General features: G+C 39.9%; 1 protein-coding gene across 15 annotated transcripts in view; it reads right to left on the bottom strand.

Moving 5' to 3' along the window:
* The window catches only part of UNC5D (unc-5 netrin receptor D), a 641,211-nt gene that overhangs the window by 277,309 nt on the left and 348,049 nt on the right, over nt 1-15,853 (bottom strand). For 14 of the 15 annotated variants that reach the window (XM_086379671.1, XM_086379676.1, XM_086379681.1 and 11 more), the window contains one exon: nt 9,429-9,647. In XM_086379671.1, the coding sequence (XP_086235797.1) occupies nt 9,429-9,647 (219 nt within the window). Of the gene's footprint in view, nt 1-9,428; nt 9,648-14,083; nt 14,203-15,853 lie in introns of those variants that run through there. The other variant, XM_086379680.1, reaches the window with a different exon arrangement.

Raw genomic sequence — 15,853 nt, 5'->3', positions numbered from 1 at the left:
ACACGTCACCACAACTAAATGTTCAGTCTTTGGAAGTTCTCTGTAGTGGGATACTCAGATAACTAAATAACCAGATTCAAGGGGAAAAAAGGAGAATCCCTCTTCCTCCTGTAATATTTTCAAACCACACAAAAGTAGTTAAGAGGCTTACGACTAGATTGTGGTGAACTGTTTTCCAGCGTGATCTCCGTGCCCATTTCCCTGGGCTGTTCTAGCCCGTGTCATGCCTAGTCCACGCCTGGTTTGCTACACTGAGCAGTTTCATGATCGGGAATTAGCCCAGATAATGAGTCTACTGAGTTAGCTTCCACAGATAAAGCTCCAAAGAACTATTCTAATACAACTTCATGAGTAGCATGGGATCTTGCTCAATTTAGGGCAAGAGAAAAAAAAAAATATCAAACTGCCCACGAGAAGCAACCACCTCTTATTCAAGAACCTCCTTTAACAGACCAGCATCTCCTTAGATCCCTCAGTCCCTCTGATGCGTGTACTTTGCTCTGACACAGCCCCATCTCATTCCACTGTCTACTAAGAAGAGGGGAAAAAAGCCCATTCCGCTTGAAGAAGTGAATCCACCATGTATCCAAGGGGCCATTTCCCATTTGTCTCTTACTAGTCCAGGTAGTCGGAGAAGGCAATGGCAACCCACTCCAGTACTCTTGCCTGGAAAATCCCATGGATGGAGGAGCCTGGTGGGCTGCAGTCCATAGGGTCGAGAAGAATCAGACATGACTGAGTGACTTCACTTTCACTTTTCACTTTCATGCATCGGAGAAGGAAATGGCAACCCACTCCAGTGTTGTTGCCTGGAGAATCCCAGGGACGGCGAAGCCTGGTGGGCTTCCGTCTATGGGGTCGCACAGAGTTGGACACGACTGAAGCAACTTAGCAGCAGCAGCAGTCCAGGTAGTAGAGGAGAGTGAAGAAGCTGGCTTGAAACTCAGCATTAGAAAAAATAAGATTATGGAATCTAGTACCTAGTACCACCACTTCATGGCAAATAGAAGGGGAAAAAAGTGGAAGCAACAGATTTTATTTTTGGGGGCCCCAAAATGAATCCACTATGGTGGATAGTGACTGCAGCCATAAAATTAAAAGACGTTTGCTCCTTTGAAGGAAAGCTATGACAAACCTAGACAGCAAGGATCAATTAAAATTTAAAAACAGAGATGTCATTCTGCCAACAAAAGTAGCGGAAGCTATGGTTTTTCTAGTAATCATGTACAGATGTGAGAGCTGGACCATAAGGAAAGCTGAGCGCCAAAGAATGCTTTCAAATTGTGGTGCTGGAGAAGACTCTTGAGAGCCCCAAGGAGGTCAAACTAGTCAATTCTAAAGGAAATCAACCCTGAATATTCATTGGAAGGATTGATGCTGAAACTGTAATACTTTGGCCATCTGATTTGAAGAGCCAACTCTTTGGAAAACACCTTGATGCCTGGAAAGATTGAGGGCAGGAGGAGAAGGGGGCGATAGAGAAAGAGATGGTTAGATGCCATTACCAATTCAATGGACATGAATTTGAGCATGCTCCAGGAGACAGTGAAGGAGAGGGAAGAAGGGTAAGCTGTAATCCATGGGGATGCACAGAATTGGACATGATTGGTGACTGAACAACAACAGGAAGCCAAGGTTTAGAGCCCAGAAAGTAGACTCAAACAGTAAGCTTCCCCAAATTTTGAAGAACATATCATTCTTGACTAATCATTATATCATTTGTATGTCCCTTTACTTCTATTAATGTCATCATATCCATCATCTTAAAACGATGGTGTTACTAGTCCTATTATTTTGCTGCAGGTCCCATATCATAAGAAACAGATCAAAGACACAGTTGACAACATACATTATTTTAAAACATTGTACTGAGGCCTCAGATGTGCTTGCTACTTTGCCAGGCGCTGAAGATACTGTGACAAAGCAAATGATGAAGATTCTCGTTCTCAAGGAGCTGTGGATAGAGCAGGAGACACTTCAACCTGCCCGAACGTTGGAGTGTGACAAATTCTACAAGAGGAGAAGCACAGGTGGCCAAAGATCACACAAGATAAGCTTTTAACCTCTCTATAGCACCACCAAAAGCTTCTAGGGTGGGCGCCATTCTACCTACAACCTGAAGGCCCAGTATTTAGCTCAGGGTCTAGGGCAAGGCTCTAGTAAAGACACATGAATCTGATCCGTATTTGAAGTTTTAAAATTTTGAGATGCAAAGAAGCCTTTAGATGGAACTGTGCTTCCATTTCTTAAGGGAGCTTACACGTCTTCAGGCCAACATGCTATACTGAAAGTAGCAAATTAAATGGAGCTAATTGAAAGGTAGATCCATATTTCATTTTACTGGCAGATGCTTAATTAGGGCTAAATGTCTTTTGCCACTTTATCCTAGCAACAAGATTAAAATGTATTTTGATAAAAAAAAAAATCCTCCTTTGAAAGTGCACTATGCCTAATGAATACTCTTTAGTTTCCCCTGGATAATAACCACTCCACGTATCCCTCAGAAGTATGGCAAGTTCAGTCTTAAGTACAGAAACTAAGAATACACCCAAGCTCTCCAGTTTCGTCCTCACCGGAGATTAGAATTAATCATCACAGAGGTGTCTGGCAGAGGAAAGTAAATTAACTCGATAGTGTGGTCTGATAACAGACAGAAGGGAAACTTAGGAGGCAGGAGTAGGGAAGGGAGAGTTATTTAGAGGACAGGACCCCTGAATGACTTACTCAGACCTCACACTCACAGCTTGTGGGTAACCCACTCATGATTTCCAACCCTGTTGCCCCAGTCAATGGCTTTTCATTCCTGCAGACACTACAACAACTTCCTGGTAGTAAATCATCCTGAGATTATCCCACCAATTCTATCTCCCTAGGTGATACCAGGGGCTCTGGGAATCACCAAGACAAAATGTATATCAATGCAGTGAATCCTAGGCAAATGAGATGTCATTCCATGAAAGACAACTCTTTACCTATTAATAATACAGGTGCTGGGAAAGATTGAGGACAAGAGAAGAGGGTGGCAGAGGATGAGATGCTTGGATGGCATCACTGACTCAACGGACATGAGTGTGAGCAAGCTCTGGGAGATGGTTAAGGACAGGGAAGCCTCAGGTGCTGCGATTCATGGGGTTGCAAAGAGTCAGACATGACTTAGTGAATGAACAACAACAACATACCAGCACTTTTTGGAACTGCAAAAGTTCATAATTTTCTATTTGTTTTTAGAAGCATAGAAACTACTACTGCGTCTATTTAAACATTGGTAATACTGTAAAACACAATGAAATGTTTTACAACTGAAAAGATAAAATAACACACTAATTTAGCAGTTTTATATTTATCATTTTGAAGGCTAACCTCGACTGGGAATTTGCTATATACCAGACCTTGAGCTAAGTATGTCACACACATTAGGTTCCACCACCCCTACTATAGTTTCCAGAGTAGATACAATTATAACTGCCATGTTGTACAAGGCAAAGCTGAAGTGAAAGGATACTAAGCAACATATCTACCTTAAGAAAGTCTGTAAATGGATAAACAGATCTCAAAAATGGTAGGTGTCATACTGCACTAATATTGACACTCTTAACCACAGGACTATCCTCAGTTTCTAAAATATCTTTATAATTCCCACTTCGCATAAAGAAACACACTTCTAAATGCTGTATGAACAGAAAAGGCTAAAAAAGTCCAAAGACACTGCTTAAGAATTTAGGGTTTAGAACAAATATCGGGCTGATATCGTGATTTGCTATTAAATTATATAAGATGGTTAGCTGCCTTCTGTCTCTGCTATGAATGAAATGATATTAAACAGCTTTTTTTTGGTAGGACAGATTTAAATTAGACACACAAGACAAGGTCTGCATGTTCTGTCACAAATTTTGGGAAGGAATTCATAATATTTTCCCGAACACCTTTTTAGAATAGGTGGGTCCTCTCTGAGAAACAGAGTAATGAACAGGATAAAACCTGGGTCGGGTGGAAGAATGTTTCTATAAACGTGAGTTTTAAACCAACAAACTGGCAATGGAACAGTTGAGAGATGGATTTTTCTGTGTTCTGTGGTCTCAAATATATGCTTCCCAAATGTATCCTGGTGATTTGTGAACACTGAAGGTAACTTCAAATTAATGGTTTTCTGGAAGATACTATATCCAAATCCCCATCACCGGCATAGCAAAGTTCTTAGATATAAATTTTAAAGATTTAATACATTTTTATTTCTGTTCTTCTCCCTTTTCTCAACACAATCCATTAACCTTTTTCTCCCCAGAGAGTGACTCCAGTTCTTTATGAAGGAAATCTCTCAGTGAAATCCCTGAAATGATATTCTTTAAGAAGAAAAATATTAGTTTACTGGAGTTGAGACTTTTCCCATAATGCATTGAAATACACATTATTTCACTCATTAGAGTTCGATATCTCCAAGGCAGAATAAGAACCAGGGAGGCTTGTTAAGGGAACTCCGTTTTTATTGAACAATAAAGAAGTAGCTAAGCTTATTGATAACTCAAGCTTCCCACAGGCTACATTATCCTGCTTGCCAAGGATGAGTTTTCCTGGTTATTGTTCTTCTCTGTGTATGTGTGTGTGCACACACACTTGCTTATTATATTAAAACTCTTAATTTCTGGGTTATTGGAACAATCCACCCTTTTCTCAGGGGCACGATGCCTGAACTGGGACTGCCTCTCAACTCCAGATGTTAACTGAAGAAAAATAAAGGAAGAAGACTTCCCATATTTCCAAATGAAATGAGGCAGAACAAATGAAAGGGGATTGCTTGGCTTGTGCAGAGAACTACAAGTGTACATTACTAAGAGGTATAGCCATGTCTGTGCAAACACAGTAACTCATGTCAAATAAATTGTGCCTTTTGCAGGAAAGAACTCTTGCTCTGGGTTTTCCAAGCTAAATTGCATGAAAACACACAATCCTTTTTCTTCTTATTTGAACTGTTAGATGACGGGGCCAAATTACCAGAAAAGACCAAAGGCAGTTTGCAGCCTTTAACAACTGAAAGGACTTATTGCTTCCAATTTGGAAATACAAAAGATTCTGTGTGGACTCCCAATACTCCCAGGTCCTATGCATTTCCCATTAGTTCAGTGAAGAAAGAAAACCTGTAAGTAAAAAGGATATCAAAGTTCTCTGGGATTAAAAAATGGAGACCATGTTGGCCAAAGATGTTGAAGCAGATACTTTTCAACTTCTTAACAGAATGGTTAATTCTCTTCTGCTGCTGCTGCTGCTGCTGCTGCTGCTGCTGCTGCGTCGCGTCAGTCTACCCCTGGTCAAATGTGGTCCCACTGTTCTTGGTCTCCTGGTGTCATTCACTCCCCCTGGACTGGCAGGAACTATTTTTCAGACCCCATCAAAAGCCATTAAGGCTGTAAGGTAGCCAACTCCTGTTCTCCAGCTCCACAGTGAAGAAACCCAAGGGAGGGGTAATGCATCTAGTTTTCAATACCTGAGGCCATTTTGTTTCCAACCTTAATTGCACTTATGCATTAGTTTGGGGTCTAATATCTCCACTCATCTTGCTCCAGTGTCCACTTTTCCACTGAATACAGAGCTTAGGAAACATAATTGCAGTGTTCGGTAGACAGCGATTTTCATTAAGCACACAGAAGAAAAAAACAGTTTTAGGGAGAGACATTTCTTTTCTATTGATTCAATCAAAATAACTTGGAAGAAAAGGTTGTGCTTATTAAATTCTTTTCAAAAGGTAGTTGTTAAAATTTAAGTTCTTTCTCAAACACTTGTTTTTTAAAATCAGTGTATAATCTCTTCAGATTTTGTCATTTATGATTTTTTTTTGTTCTTCCCAGTTCCTTTGAAATTTGTGACTTTTATTGTTCTTTTTTAATTTTATTTTTTTTTTAAGGAAGCAAAGGCAGAGACTTTTACATGGAGGCAGAGAATGTAATCAACGCCGCTGTCTTCAAGACATGGAGTTGCCTAGCAATGAGAAAGGAATTAAAAGCAGGAAGCAATGACAAAACTGAATGTTGTGAAATTACAAGAGGGTAGAGTGTTAAATGGGCCTGCAATATTTATCAAGAGGTTTTTAAATGAGAATGGATATAGGATTTTCTGGCAGTAGTATAAAATAATAGCTGACCATTTTTCAATGTTCTTCCTATCTGTTATTTGCAGCAGTTTACCCAAAGGTTTTCTGCTATTTTCAGTTCATTACTGGCAAAATCTAGGACAGAAATGTCTGAGGAAAAAACACACAACCCTATGGAGCCACTAGTATCTGAGTCCCTCTCCAGTTGGACTAGCTGAGTTTAAGAGACATATACCTTTCATATTTCACATTGTTCTATAGGCTTTTGTCCTATGGGCAATGCTGTTCCCTTTGTTACTCTCTCCCCAAATATCAAGAGTTTTCTTGGAAGTCTTCATGCAAAGGTAAATGAGATTGCTGTTTGTGACTCAAACTCTCTTAACACCAGATTTATTCACCTAGGTCTCTCCATGATCCCAATCTTTGGAACACAGAAGCAAAAACTTTCCCAATACGAAGATTCAGTTTGTTCTTTTCATTGGTTTTGATTTTTGCCAAACCCTTCTTTAAAGGAGGAAACTACACCTGGAATCCTGGAAATGTCTCTATACCTTTAATTGTTACCAACTTCTATCAGTGCTGGATATACAACATAAAATAAGGGATTAGCCCTTGGAGACATGGCTGAGATGGAAAGGAACAGACAAACTCCAGTGGAATAGCGATAAGGATTATACTTGGGAAATTAAACATTAAACAGTTTGATGACAGAAAATGCTGAGACAGGTGATGAAACCCATCCTGATGTCAGTAAGGAAATTTGTCAATATTTTGATTGGGAAGGAGACCATAGGAATCTGTATGGTCCTTTATAGTATCAAGGAAACATATCCATAGTGAAGATCAGGAGATCTGGGTTCTAGCAATAGCTATGCCAAGAACTACTTGTGTTTCTTGGAACCTTTTATTTTAATAAACAAAACAGAGCTGTTACGTTGACCACTGAGATCCCTTCCCATCCTCACATTTAGAAACTGGAATTCTAAGCATGCTTTTGGTCTGAAGAATAGTATATCTAAAACAAGCACTTCTGTTTTCTTCCTCATTCTAATTCCAAAGTGCAATGATTAGGGAATTGTGATTCTCTACCTTTTGATACATTTATGCTACAAACCCAAATTAGCTCAGAACTGCATAATCGTTAGCACTGTTGATATATATGTTCAGTTCTTTGCCTCCTTCATTGTTCCTAGGCAGAGACAGAGTAATATCTGAAGATCTTTATGGAATGATTTTCACCCTCTGCTTTGGAACACAGCATACCCTGCTTACTTCCTTGTTGGGTGCGGATGTTCCTCTTCTGACTCCTCAGGAGGTGTGTCTGCGTCTCTAGGTCCATTTTCTTGTCATATTGCCCATTCTCTCTTGACAACTCCTCCATCTCCATGGGTTCACTCTTTACGATGAGGGCCTTAGTTCCAGATCTATATCTCTTCATTATCCCATAAGTATTTCAAGTATAGTTTGTTCAAACAATGATCTCAGACTTTTCTCCTTGCTAATGTGATTACTAATATTAATTGCATAACCCTTTTCCTTCTGTTAAAAGATTCATTTTTATTTCTCCATTCATTCAATCATTCAGCTATTAAGTCCGATTTGTGACACTGCTTGTCACATTAGCTATCTAGTTCTTATTTCTGTGGCCATTTCTCAAGAAGCAGACCTTACTTTCTCAGCTGAATTACTCAAGTCTCTTAACTTCTCCATTCCTGCTTCTCCTTACCATCCCAAAGGCTTGTTCCAGATTCATCTTTTGAAGTATAGTTTCAAAGCCATTGCATTCCTGTATGTCAATATAATCAATCCCTACCATTAAGAAAATATCCATAAAATTGAGTAAAGGACTTCTTGCTCTGATATTTGAGGTCTTTCATGCCACTAATTCAGCTGTTTTCCAGCTATCAACTGCTATTTCCTGTATCAATTTTATATTTCAACCAAACCAAACTAAGTAGAACACACACTCAGCTTTCTTTCATTTGCTAATATTGACCACTGAGACCCCTCTCTCTTCAATAGAGTGTAGCATCAATTATGCTTAATAGAATTACATATTCAATGCTCCTTTCAAATGCTATGCCTTCCACACCTTTCCTGAGAGTCCCAGTTAGACATGATTTTTTAAAATCCTCCCTAGCACCATCTACTTCTCTTTAGATATTTATCATAACTTCATTTGCACTTATACTGGTCATAATATATTAGTAGCTTATAATAGGTCATACCTATTAGTAGGTATGAAGGTCTACATCAGAGTTTGCCTCCTCCCCTTCCTGGAATACTCTGAAAGACTTAGCTTAGTGTACTAATCAGGACTGGTATATAGTTAATAAATTAAGCTGATACAACTTCCTAATTATTCATGACTTTATTTATTCCAAATCTGACATCTAGTAAGTTTAGAACTAATAAAAATCAATAACATAGAGTAACATCAAATTGGATTTAGGATGAGGCTAAATTTTCTGTTAGTCTGAGAAGCCAAAGTTCAAAAGCATATACTATTTTTATTATATGCTAAAATATAAAAGTAATACATTTTGAAAGTTTTGAGTCAAATGATCTTATTTAGATATCCAGCACAAGCCCACAGTTCACTTAATCTCTTTGAGCCTCCGTTCCCTTATTTATAAGAAGGCAATAACAGCATTATTTATCCCAGAGGGCTGTTGAGAAGACAGTAGGATAATGTGTATCAGAAGCTTAGATAAGGTCTGGTTAAATAGTAAGTGCTCAATAAATATTAGCTAATATGATCACTATTCTCATCATCACTCCTCACCAGACAAATCAGCCAGCTAATAAAGATGGTCCTGAAATTCTTTTATACAGGAGATCCTATTCAAATCTGGTCTTCTAATGTGAACTTCTTTATCATTACACAGTAATCAAAAGAACTCAGACGACTCAGAAACCATCAGCTGTAAAGAATGAAGCATACAAGAATAATAGCCAGGAAGAAAGATTAGAGAAACTGAATTTAGGCTGCTTAAAAGGGTGCTTCTTGAAAGATTTATGTCATGAAAAAAATATTCAGAATTCAGAAAATGAAAACAGTGACTGCCTGATTTTATTTCCAGGGAGAATATTAACTTTTATACAAAATTAGGTCTTAATGTGATATAGAGCAGGAAAATAAAAAATGCTCGTCTACCATATTGGAGTAGACCAGCAGGAGTGTTGTGGGGTCATTTCAAGACACGACTTCCTCTTATATTCCTCGGATACTGTTAACATGACTTCACTCAAATAAGGCGTCTGACTTAACACAGGTTTCCCCAGTCATATTGACAGAAAAATCTGAGAAGCCACCACAGATTCTTCCGTTGCTTCCCATTCTTACCTGAACTCTCATCCAGACTCTCCTCAGAGACATGCTCATTCTGATGGACCCACTCGCCGTTGCATTTGAAGAATATCTGCATGGCTGGCCTTGCTTTGCACCTCAGTGCAATGGGGTTGCTCTTGATGATATAAGCATCGTCTGGCTCCTCTATGAAATGAGGCAGAGTTCCAGGAGCCGATGGGATGGAGTCAGGGAGGACTTCACCACTGTCGGTTCCTGTGAAATGGAAGGAGGTGTCAGAACAGTCTACATTGGCAGCACCTGCATCCGGGTGAGAAACACAACCGGCTCTAAGAATCTGTACTGGAAAACTCTGCATCCTAATCAGCACGCCCGCAAGGCCTATGCAGAGGAATTAGTGTCTAGAGATTGAATTCGCGTGATAGGGTACCTTTAGCCTAACACACATCCAGGGTTATTGGACAACTGAAGATAATGAATAGGAGCCCTCCTCTAACTACAGCTTTAAATCTTTATATTTTTGTTGACAGAACTGAGAGAGATACCTGTGGCTGAATCTTGAGATTCAGCCTGGTGAGTGGTTACCTCGAAGTATTCAATGAGGGCCCCCAGCTTCCTCAAAATGCTGAAATAATGGAGAGAATAGATCTGGTCTTCCCATACATGAGTATGAATAATGGTGATGTTGGTGGAGAATGGTCGGTCATAAGACATGTCCAAAGGATTGGCAACTGTCCACTTTCTTTACCTATGAACCTTGGAGACTGGTGTTCAACCTTGGATATAGTTTCATTTCCAAACTTACCAAACCTTCTAAAGGGAATGTGTATTTCTTCTGCTTGTCTTAGACCATCATTCCCTGCCCCAACATTTCTACCCATGGATGACTTCATTTTGAAGGCTAGGAACCAAAACAAATCACTAACAAGCTATAGTTTAAGACCTATAGTTACATTTGCTCAAAGTGAAATAAATATGTCTCCCCAAGTATAGGAAAGTGATGAGTGGAGAGAAATAATACGAAAAGGAAAAAGCAGGAGCCAAGACCTTGCTCCACTGCCGCTTTACTCTATTTAGCAAGGACTTGAGCCCCAGGAAACTAGCACACGGCCAAGGGAAGAAAGACATAACTACTGAGCAATGTGGAGCATAACCAAGAAGAACCCTATTTTATGCCTTCCCATGGCATTCCGGAGAAAGAACAAGCAAATACCAAGTATTGGTATTGATCTTCAATACCAAGATCAACTCTGCCCAAGAGAGGGTTTCTCTCATTCAAAGCAAACCAGTCTTTATGACAAGCTTGAGAAAAGGGACCTAATGAAACCAGCAGAACAAAATCCAGGTTATTAGGAGAGAGTCTGGAGGCCAGGAGGTGTCTGTGTCCTAACCTGGCTTCTTGGGTGCCATCATTGTAATTCTGAACAAACACAGACATTTCTATACACTGGAGTCAAGAAGCTAAATGACTAAGCACTCTCAAGGGTAAACAAAACTCACAACATTAGGTGGAATGTCCTTTTTAAGAGCCTGTAGTGGGTATCATCAAAGACAAAAGCACATAGGAGGAATGAATGCCTGTAATTTTGTGTTTGTGTAAAGAAAAAAGAAATAAAAGGCACTGAGTTATGGGAAAGACTGTTCACCAACAGGAATACATAAGTACTACACCACTGAAATAAATTAAACACAAGAGCTTGATTCTCCAAACTATTTTTTCATTAAATATATCAAATCAAGGTGTGGGGGGGGGGGTTCACATATTAAAGAGCTTGAGATTTATAAGTTTTCAAATACATTTGTAACAGAAAAGTTAACTCATGTTAATAGAAAAGTTAACTCACAAGATGAAAAAACCATCATTAAAGCCAATATTCCAAATAATGAGAGAGCAAACAGTTTAAGCCATAAAAGTTTGATAAACTCCTTCAAAAAATAAAATATGTATCTATCACATGGAAAAAGAAGGGTTTCAGGAGAGAATCTGAGAAGTGTTTTTTTTTTAATGTTTTAAATTATATTTACAATGGGCTTCACAAAATATGTCACATATTAATTCATTTTGTTAATGACTGCTCAAACAATTTCCATCTTCAATAAATACCAAGTCTCCTCAGGCTTCTGTAAATCCATGCACTAGAGGAAATGGCAGAGGTAATAAAAGACTTTATATGGGCATCAAACAGCTCACACTCCCATCAGGGGTTTGAGTTTTGTCCAAAGTAATTCACTGATACAGAAAAGGGTCACCCGACGAACAAATACAAAGCCCCAAAGTGGTAGCCCAAGTGAACACAGGTGTGCATTACCCGCTGCTGTTCAGTTAGTATCAATAACAATGCATAAATGTGAGAAGAGACTACTGAAATGGGGTGTGGGCGCAGAAAACACTTTCTAAGTAAACAGACAATATTAAACCAGCCTAAGTAAAATGACTGGAATATAAGATAAATCGCGCTTTAACCATCTGAGCCCCAAAACACACAGAGATCTGAAAGCAGTTAGGATAGCTTCCTGCTACTTTAATAAAGTGCCTTTTGATAAAATAGTTCAGCCTTCAGAGAGTAGAAGAGTGGAACGGGAAAGGCTGCTTGAAGTGTCCTGGCTGTTCCGAGGACGTCCATTAAGAATCAATCAACCTTAATTATAAAATAGAAACGGACTCATAGACAGAGGTAACAAAGTTACGGTTACCACAGGGGATATGGCAGGGTATAAACTAGGAGTTCAGGATTAATGGATATACACGACTGTATAAAAAATAGATAAACAGTAAGGACCTACAGAACAGCACAGGGAACTATGTTCAATACCTTTTAACAGCCAACCTATAATGGCAAAGAATCGTGGTACAGGGCAGTAATATGTATGTGTACACGCACACACACACACACACAACTGAATCACCCTGCTGTACACTTGAAACTAACACAACACTAACTAAACTTCAATTTTTAAAAAAAGGAAAAGAAATTAAAAGAATCAATCAATCTCAACGTTCAGAGGAGGAAAAAAAAAGGCTGAATGTAGCATTCTATCTTAACTATTATTGAAGCCACATAAATATCATGTATATTTACGGAAAAGGCCAGGTTTCAGGAAAACAAAAAGCAACAACAACGAAAGTCAATTTGTGCTGGTAAGAGTGGAGAGGTGAGAGATTGTAGGCATACATTTGTACACATATTACCATTTCTTTGCATCCTTCTGACAAAAAATGAAGTGAAAACAGAAGAGCGCTAGTGGTTAAAAAAAAAATCTGCCTGTGAATGCAGGACACTTAAGAGACTACAGGTTCAATTCCTGGGTCGGGAAGATGCCCTGAAGAAGGGCACGGCAACCCACTCCAGTATTCTTGCCTGGATAATAGTCACAAAGTGGCCAACAGACTGAAGCTACTTACCAGGCACACGGAAGAGTTACCTATTTTCCTTTTTCTCCCCTGGTTTGCTTTGTGTGCATCCTGAAGTGTTGGGGGTGGTGTTTCTCTCACACTGATTATCTCCGGCTTCCCCTCATGAGGACCCTCCCTAGGGTCAGGCTTGAATTCCTGGTGAAGCAGTGCCCTGCCCTTCAGATGCTCCCCTCATAAAGTGAAGGCTGCTCCCCTGCAGACACCCCCTTCTTAACCCACTGGACTAGGAAGTTGCCAACAGAAGTTCCAAGCTGGGACCTAGAAGTTGCTAACAACCAGAATAGAAAAGAAGATGAAATAATTGAAAAGAATATGAAAAAGAATGTGTGTGTGTATATATATGTTAAACTGAAACACTTTGCTATACAACAGAAATGAACAGCACAAATCAAATACACTTAAATAACATTAAACAAAAGTTACTGACAAATCTGAAGAATTGATGCTTTTGAACTGTGGTGTTGGAGAAGACTCTTGAGAGTCCCCTGGACTACAAGGAGATCCAACCAGTCAATCCTAAAGGAAATCAGTCCTGAATATTCATTTGAAGGACTGATGCTGAAGCTGAAACTCCAATACTTCGGCCACCTGATGCAAAGAGCTGACTCATTGGAAAAGACCCTGATGTTGGGAAAGATTGAAGGCAGGAGGAGAAGGGGACAACAGAGGATGAGATGGTTGGATGGCATCACTGACTCAATGGGCATGAGCTTGAGTAAACTCCGGGAGTTGGTGATGGACAGGGAGGCCTGGCCTGCTGCGGTCCATGGGGTTGCAAAGAGTCAGACACGACTGAGCGACTGAACTGAACTGAACTGACAAATCCTAGGCCTGGAGGCGAGTGGCGGGGGATGGCTTACTTTAATAAATGATCATATGGAAGACTGCATGGGTATTTTAGACTTCAAGGTAAACTTACTTGGAATCTCAGTACACTGACCACTGCTTTATAACTCAGATTGTACTTTTAAACTCAGTGTGACAAATGCTGATGACAACTGCCTTCTCCTACTTGGTAGAGGAATGAAAAGTCACAGACTGAGTTTACTTCTTCCCAGGTGGCAGGGCCACGTGACACCCATCGATGGCCAGTGAGTCATAAACAGACATTTCTGAGAAAGCTTTTACTTTCCTGATAGAAGGAATACATGTGGTGGGCATCAACCTATCTTTTGTTCCTGCTGTAAGTGAGGAAGAGCACCGGGAAAAGCTGCAGAAGGCACAGACAACCAGCTCTGACAACACAGAGGCTGAACACACATCAGGAGGCATTCACCTCCAAAGAATCTGTCAGCTTTCCCCCGTTGTTTCTGCAGGAAACACTCACTGATACTCAAGATCTTCTGTTTGAAAGCCAGAGTGTGAAGCTTCACTCTATCAAATCCCAATGCTCACAGCGTTAAGTATTCGGGGAAGCTAAAAACAAAACACAGAAAGCAGGTTTTGTTGTTGTTGTTAGTTGCTCAGTTGTGTCCAGCTCTTTGTGATCCCACGAACTGTAGCCTGCCAGGGTACTCTGTCTATGGTATGCTTCAGGCGAGAATACTGGAGTGGGGAGCCATTCCCAAGTGGTCAGGATCTTACCAACCCAGGGACCGAACCTGAGTATCTTACATTGCAGGAAGATTCTCTACCATCTGAGCCACCAGGGAACTACGTTAGCAGAGAGTAAAAATAAGAGCTGCCATGTATTGAATGGTTATAGGGTTATGGTGATAAGCCTTCTACATGGATTAAGTCATTTAAACTTTATAACATCTAAGTGGCGGGTTGTTGAGTACCACTTTCTGCGTTTGAGAAAATGCTTCAAATATATGTCTTATCTAAAGTTATGTTGCTAGTAAGTGGGGACTGAATTTGAATGCAAATCTGACTCAAACACCTCACAATTCCATTTCAGTTCAAGTGAATGGGCCCTTAGAAGTCTGATAGTGTCATTGAGTGAGTGCCTACATTATGGCAACGATGAAGTGAAAGCGAACTCCCTCAGTCGTGTCTGACTCTTTGCGACCCCATGGACAGCCTACCAGACCGTCTGAGCCACCGGGGCACTCAGTGTTACACAGCTCAAAAAACCAAAATATGAGAAGCTAAAGGATCTGTGTGGCTCCTCACCTGCTTACATTACATGTAACATTCATCTTCAGGGTCACTCAGTGATCCCTTTGGCTGGACTGTGATTCCAGGTCTGTATGAGTGTTATGGACACACCCAGAAAAGGTCTCCAGAAAACACTTGAGAGAACAGCACAGCAAGGACTCGACTGATTAGAGTCGACTGACCAGGCATCCTCACTAAAGTCAGGAACAGACAAAGCAGTCAGAGAACGAGCATGGCTGAGAATAAAATAATGAGAAGGGTTTTGCAATGTTTCCTTTAGCAATAGCTTCCCCTCTCTTAAGCAGGAACAGTTAACGACTAAAACTCCAATTAAAATACAAGGAGTATACCACGATGCAGTGAACGTCAGTAAAAATAAAGGGACTGGAACTGGGGCTTTTGTCATTTTATATTTAACCAGGTTGAACTGCCAATGTTGGATGGTTTGAAATGTGAAGTCTGTAACAGGACTGGGCACGGCAGAGGAACAGTCATTCCAAACTGGGACTCATAAAACCCTGGAACATCAGGGCACTGGCATTTCATGGGTTAGAGTATGAACGAAGTTGAGCTTTAACATATTCTGAGAAATTCTAAATTATTTTCATACCTTTTCCCCAAGAGTATTTTGAAATACATTTCATTTTTTTCTCTTCTGTCTCCAAAGAGCACTTCTCGCTGCAACAAAACATGCATTTGTGTTTGCAAGTTCCACCAATAACTCTGCCATAAAGCAAAGAGTAAGTCCGGTAAAACAAAAGATCTTTCAGAATCAAATAACCTGATTTAAAGTCTGGTTTAACTTTGTGGCCTTGGGTGAAGAACTTAATTCTGAAGTTCCATTTTTCTCATTCATAAAATGGGTACCCTGTGATGGTAAAGTGAGATAATATAGGTGATAAAATACAGTAAGTAATAAAATGTTATATACATTTAATTTGCCACC

This window comes from Bos grunniens, chromosome 27, assembly GCF_055505025.1.
Source record: "Bos grunniens cultivar Pamir isolate PY7600 chromosome 27, Bosgru_T2T1.0, whole genome shotgun sequence".
In the NCBI taxonomy this organism is placed as follows: domain Eukaryota; kingdom Metazoa; phylum Chordata; class Mammalia; order Artiodactyla; family Bovidae; genus Bos; species Bos grunniens.
Note: the sequence above shows the minus strand (reverse complement) of the source record. Positions and strands in the feature narration are given on the sequence as shown.